This window comes from Botryllus schlosseri, chromosome 3 (assembly GCF_051294905.1).
Source record: "Botryllus schlosseri isolate E-star chromosome 3, Bs_hap1, whole genome shotgun sequence".
Classification (NCBI taxonomy): Eukaryota; Metazoa; Chordata; class Ascidiacea; order Stolidobranchia; family Styelidae; genus Botryllus; species Botryllus schlosseri.
The window spans coordinates 2715590-2726254 of record NC_137238.1 but is presented as its reverse complement, the minus strand read 5'-3'; the positions used below and the strand labels follow the sequence as shown (position 1 = coordinate 2726254).

Below are 10665 nucleotides of genomic sequence, written 5' to 3'. Positions count from 1 at the left end.
CGGAACGAAGCTGCAAAATCGGTCGTTGCCGTTCCATGTTTAATTTCTATAATATAACCTATAGAAGTGTGTATGCATGCTCTGCTCACTACTAGTCGCTTCTATGGTAATGCTTTACTTTTGTAATAGATCAGAGCGGAGTTTCAAATGCTCGTTCCGAGGAGTGTAGAAGAGATGCGTGATAGGTATTGCGAAATGCTTACTACTCTTGAAAAAATATTTGGAGTAGTGACAGATGAAGAGGTTTGTAATAATGAACTATACTAGAATGCATATTAGTTATGATAGTCGCGTTAATTTTTGTTGCAATTTTATATTGTATATATTAAATATTGTTGCGGCACAACTCTTGCCATCATATGAACCGAAATGCAATACCTGGAAAGTCCTTCACCAAATCTTCTACATGGCTAATATGATTGTATTTATTTGTAGGGAGGAAAAGCCGATGAGGTTATGCTCCTGATGGAGTTACAAAACGCGTTAACTGAAAAGAGAATCAGGGCACAGCATGATTTGAGGGCGATTAGGCTTTATCAGGTAGGTTGTAAGATTTGCGGCTTGCTTAACCTGGTACTGTGTGAACAATGAACATACATTTACCATAACGTCTTAACTTGTACTGATATTAACTCTTGTCCTGATTTTCAGCAAGCATTGTTCGGCGTTTTCCATAACATCTCAAACGTTTTACATGGCAGGATTTGGCACAAGTTCGAACTTTACAGACCGTCACAAAAGTACCGCTAGTTGTCTGAAAATTTGGTGGATTAACATGGGCGCATGTAGAGTTAGTTCTAATTCGCGGTCTGTTAATTTCCGAGTTACGCCACAAACATTTGTTTTAATTCGGGGTCTGCTGAGTTCACATTTAGCCGCAAAAATGTGGCATAATTGTTTTTGGGTGCTGAAAATATGCCTATGTTTAGATTGACTATGCGTTGTGACGGTGCAATAAATATACTCAAACTTAAAAAAGGCTTCCGAACAATAAATGATTATTAAATATTTTTGAATTACATCATATTTTTGATAAGGATAAAGTTAGAATGAGTCGTAAAATCGTTTTCTTTCCACACCATGAAAAATCTTTTCTGCTGCTAATGTAATTATTGGTACGGTAGTCCTGAATTTTGAGTCCATGATGCTGGCTACCATGGATATAGACCAGTGGTTCTCAACCTGTAGTACGCGTACCACTAGGGCACGCGAGGGTCTTCCAGGTGGTACGCGAGTACATTCAGTTTTTTTTTCGACCGAAGGAAGTTATTAGCTTAGTGGGTTTGATTTTGAATTTTTTTGACTAGTGGTGAAAAAACAATTCCATGCATCTCATCAAGCCGTGCTGATAATGCCTACTTTAATATTTGTTATTACTAGGGCGATTTTGCTTTATAAAATTGAGCGTTTTCCAGTTTGTTGCTCACTTTATAGGCCTACCGTTGTAGGCGGCCCATTGTCTGCTCATCGTGGATCATAAACTGTTAAACTAATCAAATAGGTTGACAATTGACATGGTGTTATGCTCAACGTACCGCAATATCCTAACTGAAGCAAGACTGCTTGACATTGCATGGTTATTTTATCAAGAAGCGCATGATGACAAATTGTGATGCATGACAACATTGACAGTATGAAGCAACATGTTGTGTCACCAGCAGTGTACGCACAGCTTCAGTGTTGCCAGCCAACAACTACTGCTGTTAAACGTAATTTCTCCATTCTTGGCAAGCTACTTAGTAAAGACAAACACTTTCTACCCGAGAATGTAGGAAAGTATCTTTCGTTGTCCTACAACAAATTTTAATTAACTCTACCATAATACGTGGTGTAACTACTGGGCCAGATATCGTTAAAATAAAGTTTTTTCATGTCAAAATTTGTCAGTTTTTAGGTCAAGAACGCTTTTTCGTAAGGACAGACAGTCCCACTCCCTACCAGGAATGAATACAACATTATGTGCGAAAACGCCTAATTGGCGTACATGATGTCAAAAATTGGTCAAAATCAAGTTTTTTTTAGGTCAAAATCTTCCGATTTTAGGTAAAAAACTCGCCCTAGTTATTGCAAGTCACAAAGCTCAAATACGTGAGTATGATATCATGAACAGTGAAAACATTTTGACCGCCTACGGCGTGCATAAATTATGTAGGTAGTACGCAAGCACCTAATAACACCTCGAAGTGGTACGTGGGTGGAAAACGGTTGGGGACCACTGATATAGAGCATAGAATAAGTGAATGTGAACATACTACTTTTGCCGTTCCAAAAGGTATCTGTATGATGGTATACTGATCAAATCTGAATGGATCATTAAATCTTAGTAAATTTACTAGTTTATGGTTTACCATCGACAGTAATCAGGACTTCATATGTTCAAGTACTCATTTACATAAGATATCTGATTACGTGGAAGAACCCATAGATGTCAACGATTAGATAGCATACCGTGACGACAGAATTTGTGATCACTTGTTTCCATGAGTTGAGCTTGTTAAACTATGTTGACCCTTCAGCTGTATTTTTATTACATATTCATTATGGAGAAGTCCCATAAAAGCATTTCTATACCTAATCTAAATCTTGTGCTTTCACACATGGATTATTGGCAATATAATTTTAATTAACATATCTTGTTTAATTCCAGGCCCATTCCGTCGAATTAACATCCACAAAGCTGAGTCCCCCACATCTCGTACTAGCGCACCATGAAAATGGTGACCTGCAGTCATGGATCGTTGCGAATGGCATCCGCATAGAGGGATCTTCTCACACTAAAGCGGAACTATTTGAGATAGTACTTGATCTTCTCGCGTGTTATTATGTTTGGGACCTCGCATATCCAAAAGTTTTCCAGATACTGTCATTTTTACAGTATGTCCTGATTGGAGACAAAAATTTCGGGTTTCAATCAAACAAGCTTCTCTGTTTTATGAGCAGATTTCAGAAATCCAAGTGATGATTTTGATATCGTTTGCTGACTTGGACAACTACACAATCTTGTTGTGGTCTATCTGTCTAATTAGTGAAAAACTGTGTAGCTAAAATTCTTATTGTAATCTAAATTTTGAAGTGCTTCGTCTCTCTCATTCGAATCTAATTTGTGAAAACAACTGAACCCAAAATTCTAATTGTACTCTAATTTGGAAAAACAGTGTAGCTATCGATCCAATTCCACTATAATTTGTAAAAAGAACTGTGCTACTATAATTCTGGTGATACTCTAACTTATGAAATGTTTCTTTGCTCTCAATCGAATCTAATTTAGAAAACAACTGTGGCTGTAATTCTAATTCGACTCTAATTTTAAAATAAAAACTAGCTATAATTCGGATTCTACTCTAATTCGGAAAAAATACTGTAGTAATTATTCTAATTCCAATATAATTTTTGAAAACAACTGTAACTATATAATTCTAATTTTGCTCCAATTTGTAAAATCTTTATTTGCTCTGATTCAAATCTAATTTGTGATAGCAACCGTGTCGCTATAATTCTAATTCTACACCAATTTTTGAAATGTTTCTTTGCTCTAATTAGAATCTAATTTGTGAAAACAACTGTGTCGCTAGGATTGTAACTCTACCCTAATTTGTGGAATGTTTCTTTGCTCTAATTTGTGAAAGCAACTGTGTCGCTAAGATTCTAATTCTATCCCAATTTCTGAAATGTTTCCTTGCTCTGATTCAAATGTAATTTGTGGTTGCAACTGTGTTGCTATAATTCTAATTCTACACCAATTTGTGAAATGTTTCTTTGCTCTAATTAGAATCTAATTTGTGAAATCAACTGTGTCGCTATAATTCTAATTCTATACCAATTTTTGAAATGCTTCTTTGCTCTAATTAAATTTTATTTGTGAAAACTGCTCTAATTAGAATCTAATTTGTGAACACAACTGTTTCGCTAGGATTGTAATTCTATCCCAATTTGTGAAATGCTTCTTTGCTCTAATCAGAATCTAATTTGTGAAAACAACTGTGTTGCTAGTATTGTAATTCTATCCCAATTTTTGAAGTGTTCCTTTGCTCTAATTAGAATCTAATTTGTGGTTGCAACTGTGTTGCTATAATTCTGATTCTGCACCAATTTGTGATATGTTTCTTTGCTCTAATTAGAATCTAATTTGTGAACACAACTGTGTTGCTAAGATTGTAATTCTATCCCAATTTTTGAAAATTTTCTTTGCTCTAATTAGAATCTAATTTGTGAAAACAACTGTTTCGCTAGGATTGTAATTCTGTCCCAGTTTGTGAAATGCTTCGTTGCAATAAAATATTTTTTGAGCTAAAGCTGAGTGAGAATTCATGGATGGCTGGTATTAATTTCGAGCTCTGCACGAGTTAGCATGAACACACCACCACTAAACACAGGATAGCTAGGCACACATCGTTTCCAGCACGTTCAATGGTAGTTGCGCAAAAAATTATAAAAACTATAATTAACGCTGTAAAATTATCAAGGATCGTATCGTTTCTGTAATCGAATATATCATATTTCAATACTCGACACGAATCATTAAAAATATTACTTGATTCAGATTCGAGTACTCGTCAACTCCAATCATAGTGCTCCAGAATATTCCCGCCTTGTTTCTGTATAACGCTGGACGAACTGTGATGGGACTATAGATAACACAGCCCCTCCAAATTCATTTTTCGACCGTAACAAGCGATGTAAAGAATTCAGCAGCCTGTCGAGCGCTGTCGAGCTGATTAGATTCGGCTGTCAGTGGCGGTTGCAAATATTTGGACAGTGCTTCGCTGAGACGTAAGGATTTTAATATCGTGCGATATGTTCACTGTTCACGGCAGGATATCAGTCACGTTTTGCATTGTGCAAAATCATCCGTCAGTGGTTCTCAAACTTTTTTAGACGCGATATTGATGAAAACTGTCTCGCCCCCCTTATCGCCATAATAAATAACTAAGAGCATCCGTAATGCAATACCAACGCATAGTCTGTAGGCATGGAACGTTATATGACTGTTGAGAGACTTCCCAAATATGAAACTCAGTCTATCCACAGAGTAACAATTATGATCTGAAGCTAAATCGCGCCATACGGTAAATTTTTTTTCTGTTGAACAATTTGTCAAAAGTATATTCCCGTGCAATGGTATCACGTTGCGTATCAATATTTTAGCGATTTTGGTTTTTAATGCATTCTATTTCCTGACTTGGGTTTTGCTCAAACGTACCCGACTATTAGCTTAGGAATTTTATACAATGCATATGACATGATCTTTTAAGGAAATATCTTATTTCTCCAGAACTTTGTGTCTTTCTACGCACACTGCACAAATGCTCATCAGACAGACAATAAAAGCACCAGCTAACACCTAAACGCATTGAACAGCTCCTCATACTTCAGAGACATCTTCTGATCGAAGCAAGTTCCGGTGTCGGTCACAATCTAGCATAAGTGTCTGGATGGTACAGCGCAACTATATGACGTTTAAATCGCAAATTACTAGGGATTTTCGGTGTTGTTGGAACTTGGAAGTGTCAGCAGAGATTAAACTTATTCCGAATTGGAGAAAATTAAATTCTTTCACACGACTTCGCGCCCCCCCCAGTTTGACAACCACTGCTCTACGGGCATAGACGTAGCCAGAGTGGCAACCCATATTTAGCCCTACCTTGGTTCTTCTTAGTGTAGTTGGCATAACAGATGGCTTTTAGGAGGAATTGTCCTCTTTTCCTGAGAAGAGTGAATGGTTCGCCGAGGACGTTGAAATATGCCCAACCGTCCTCTTTTCGCATTTCGAGTTAGTTGCTTATATGTCCAACAATACTTTCATGGGAGACGTATTTATTTCCAAAATTTACTGTTGTCATGAAACATGCTGAATTGCTGATTTACAAAAGGTTTTTCAAAAATTGCCACACCAGCTCTACCTTCTTGATTGTAACTGCAAACATTGTTCGACGTTCTGAGTGTGTGTACTTTCGAGGATATGTCGCAATTTTCTGGTGCAAGTTCGAGCGTATACCATACCTACGAGTTGGATCTGTTTCAAGAATCTTGTTCATTGATGATTTCAATAGTAATTCCTCAGAACTATATCACGAACTCGAGAAAAATGATCCTTCCTTACTGGGAAAAGTTAAGGAACCGCAAAGTTGTTGTTGTTGTGGTTGCTAATTGAAGGAAAAGATAAGTGGCGCTCGTCACCTGTTGGTCTTCTGTACCACAGTCGACAATGGCGTGAGAAAGAACCGCAAAGTATTCATGGGCTGAATCTGAGAAGCAAATTTAATTTGTTGTTTTCGTGCCTGTTCTTGTAACATTTGTTGCGCATTGTATCTGTAACTTTTGCCTGCAACTACCAAGGAAGTGTAAAACATCATGAAACCCAAAGGTAACAATTCTACTGTCGTCTTAGTCGTCTGAATAAAAATTATCCTATTTTAGGCAAGCCTAAGAGTGGATAAGTGGATTTAAGGTTATCGTAAGCTACCTCGATAGCAACAATATTCAAATAGAATTGAGCTTGGCCTGTGTTGAAATGGGGCGTGCAGCAATCCGACGTTCCGACATTCGGGAATATGGTTCTGTTATTTGCAAATGAGAGACGCCATAACGTGAGTATAAGCTCCATGACGTTATCAGTTGTAATGGTAGTACATGGAGGATTAATGAGAAATTTGGGATAAGGAAAATAAACTTGATGATACGGATCGGATGTAGATGAGATGTGGTACCGATGGATCAAAAATTGGAAAATGATCGCTGGCCCTGAAATGTTCAGCCGAAAACAGCAGATCTTTTGCTGGCTCATTACTTTGATACAAGCTCTACCTATCGCTCACATCTACATGAATATCCGTCTTTTCCAAAAATATTTATGGACGTTCAAAATTTGTTGCTCGAACGTGTCATCGGTCCCCACCCGGTGGGTCCAATGGCACACGACTCCGGGACCTATGACACAGATACCCTAAAAAACTCAAATGTGACTACTTTTCTTGGTCAGTATTATAATCTAAGCTACAGCAAGCCAAAGAAGAATGTTTGGTCGCAACTGTCCAAAAATAGAATAAATATTAACTCAAATGTTGTCATAAAATCACGTTTCGATTTAGGCTCGGACTTATAAATTTGAGGGTACATACATATTGCCCGAAAATCGACAGTGTGACTTCCAAATACCTCGTTATTGCGATAAAACATCATATGCAATTATTACATAAAGATTTTCTGTACGTAGGCATGTTTCATTTATTTCATAATTAGTATGCTTGATTATTTTGCTTGATTTGGCTATTGTATCATCGGTCCCCACCCTACGAATTTTATACATGAATCGAAAAAAGTCTACTCAAGGAAAGTACTGAAAAAAAATAATAGGTGCCATTATATATCCTGATACAAGCCCTACACTTCACAATAAAAATGATTGCTGGTTTGTTCGTGTTCAAGGTTACAAATAAAAATGTATATGTCGATCTAAATTTAGTTTAAACCCCCCAAAACAAAAATCATCTGTGAGAGACCTTATACCTGGCGCACGTCGAATTTTTTTGTATGTGAGGAAAGATTTTGCCAGCATGCAATGGTAGACAAGTTCACGGAGTGTAATCATGGAATTATCATAGAGAATTTTCAAAGTATTTTCGGTCCCAGTGATCCATCGGTACCACATCTCCCCTACTTGGAGGAAAGGCGCCGTTATGTAGTGTTGTGCACAATGATTCTAATCCAATAGTGAGAGAAGATGTAATACGAGTTATATGCTTTTTGCTAATAAGAGTTAATTTAACGAAAAGAATATGTTCGACAATATTTTCCACCATGGAAGCTTTGAAACGCCAATTGATCGTATTGCAGCATACGAAACATGTAGAACAGTGGTCGGGAACCTTTTTTGTCCGAAGAGCCATATTAGCCCTATTTTTTCATCTCAATTCCCAAAGAGCCATACATGACAATCAACCGTTACGTCACAATTGAAAATTCGTGACATCATGATATCACTAATTTGAACTCACTATACATGGGATTCCTCGTATACGCCATATTTCCTCTGTAAAAACTGATATTTATTGATCGAAAATAAAGCCCGAAACGAGAGGTAAGGCACAGACGGGCCAAGCCTCACCATTGATACACAATTCATCGTATAAGTAGCTTAGAATTTATTATAACTGATATTAATCGAATGTGACAGTCTGACTGATTCCGAAAATCTAAACACTTAACGACTTCTCAATTCCCAAAGTATTCGGCGGTAACATAACGTTGCGCTACACGCATACATTTTATCGCCGGCACTACACAGAGATATACTTACCAATCAAGAACGTGGGGATAGCTATGGTGTTGTTTGTAATTCGAGTTTGTAATTGTGAATGTCACATCCACAACAGTTCATTTTACGCCGTAGATCAGCAAGACAATTTGTATTTGAAAACTGCGCTTTGAAATGGACGTCCCCATGTCTGCTACACTGTAAAAAATAAAAACCTCGATTTACCGCGAAATGTTTGGAAGCACGGTAGCCAGACATTTCGTGGTAATTTAACATTACCGTTAGTCAATGTAAATTGAACTTACATTCGTCCGGTAATCTCACTTTACACGCCAGACTGTAATGTTACAGTCACCTCCGGTATATCCAATCTACATTTATCCTGTATATTTGCCACTCAGACTGTAATTTTACCGCCTACCTACATACATGCTGTCTGTGTAAATCAGGATTACATACCAGCTTGTAAATTTACGTACAACCGATACCTATCGCAAAACAACCTGATGCTAAAATATCGCAAAAGCTTCTTCACAGCCCCAAAACGAGATTGGAACAAACTGTATATTCATTCATGATTCACGATGAGAAGATTATCGATGGAAAAGTATTGCTGCTGGAGGTCTAATTCTTCTTTAGGAGACATGCAGTAACACGAGTGGTCTCCCACCATCGGCCAAACTTCCAATTGTTTCTCTTTCTCGCCCTCATCCCTTCTGTGTAGAGTATCTTGCAGCTCCACTAAAAAGAATTCATGCGGAAGTCACTATAATAAGCAAAGTTCCTAACCTAGACATGACATTATAAAGACTACTAAGACAAAGAGGGAACAAAAATATAACAATTTTTGAAGTCCCGGTACTGATACATTGTGTGGTGACGGCTCCGCCTTTTACATGATATAGTAGAGATTCATGACCTACTTCACCATGCACTTTATTGCATGCTGTTATTTCTTGACCCCCGATCAGGATTGTCCAGCGTATCGGTAGTGGAAATATATTGAAATCGCCCAAATGTACCATAAAAAAATTCTTTCGTGAGGAGCACACGATTCTAATTCCTGGTCAGATTTAGAAGGGCGCTACTATATTAAAATCGAAAAATTAAGTTATGTTGAATTGCGTGGAGCGCGAAGAAAATTTCAAGAATAATTAAAATCTCTAAAAAAATCGGGAGTGAATTAGTAATTTCAATTTGCATGTCGACGGATGCTAACACATACTAATTGAATTAGGTGTTGGCGGCCGCACAAATTCCCATCTACGGCAGCAGGTTGCCTATCCCTGATCTTATGTCTTACGCCATTGAATTACGCCGTATTCCAGTCTTTAACATTTTTGACAAATTTCCCCAAACTTGTTTGAAAATAGCAAAAAAACATTGGACAGGACATCAATTTGTTTCAAGGTAGGTTGCACTGAGACTAACCCTAATGCTGGTAGTGTCTACAGAGAACAAGGCGTCGTTCTGTACTGCCATGCCCAATTTGATCAGTTTTGGAATTGAATTGAATCAAATTGTGTTGATATAGGGTAGCTTAATTGAGGGCGAAACCGAGCAACCTATATTGCATCGAAGTCTGTCTTACGCAGTGCAGTTCGCCAGCTATTAACAACAGCTATCCAGCGCAAAGAGCTTTAGGCTACTGCCAAAGCTATGAAGTAATGAATGACTTACACGTGGGAATTCCTCTAAATCTTCAAAGAATATCACAAATTTGCTTAAATGAAGTTGAGCGCGACTGCTGGAGTTTGAATTTGGCGAGCTTTCTTGAATACGAAATAAGTTTCATCTTCAACAATCGTCTTCTGAAAATGGTTGTGAAACACATGTTTAGTCAGAATTCATACAGACTTTGTCAATTTCTCGCGTTCCCCAGGTTGAGAACCACTGATCTTATGTATTGAAGCAAAAGGTTCCTCATTTGAGGTGGCATGCGTACCAAACAAATCTAGCAGTGGATGGAAACATGTCTATGCTATGGCTCAAAATGACATAAACATACCAACAGTTTCAACTACTCCGCGGCAGAGTATGTGGTGTCACAGGTCAGTATATAGGTCGACTAACATCCCAAAATAGAACAGAGAATGCGGCGAATGAAATATTTCAATCATGAAATCAAAGTTATCCCGGTGGTGTGCACAGTCGTAGATATTCAAGGTAACGAATACTATGTAGCACTGTACCTTTTACGATGCGTATCCCAATCAGCATTCAACGATCGTGTCCACTTTCTTCAAGCACAAGCTTCGCTCCACCTTTGATCAAATCTCTACAATGGCCAGACGACGATACGCCACTCTAACGATTTCAAAATAAGTGGTATTCATCCGCTAACATGCCACCAATAATATTTACTGGCCACTGCGTTATAATGTTTGATTTAAGTCGTTTTTTTACAGAAA

At 37.8% G+C, this 10665-nt stretch overlaps 1 protein-coding gene and 1 long non-coding RNA gene across 2 annotated transcripts; one reads left to right on the top strand and one right to left on the bottom strand.

Annotated features, from left to right (window-relative positions):
• The first annotated feature begins 287 nt into the window (after positions 1-287).
• Positions 288-3372, top strand: LOC145435261 (uncharacterized). Its single transcript, XM_080312588.1, has 2 exons — positions 288-540; positions 2648-3372. Exons 1-2 carry the CDS (start codon positions 457-459, stop codon positions 2957-2959), a joined length of 396 nt encoding a protein of 131 aa, XP_080168714.1. The 5' UTR covers positions 288-456; the 3' UTR covers positions 2960-3372.
• Positions 3373-8781: 5409 nt separating this feature from the next.
• Positions 8782-10433, bottom strand: LOC145435579 (uncharacterized). Its single transcript, XR_013913899.1, has 2 exons — positions 9935-10433; positions 8782-8995 (listed from the first exon to the last, which is right to left on the bottom strand). It is a non-coding gene; the product is annotated as an uncharacterized LOC145435579 (long non-coding RNA).
• Between the last annotated feature and the right edge of the window lie 232 nt (positions 10434-10665).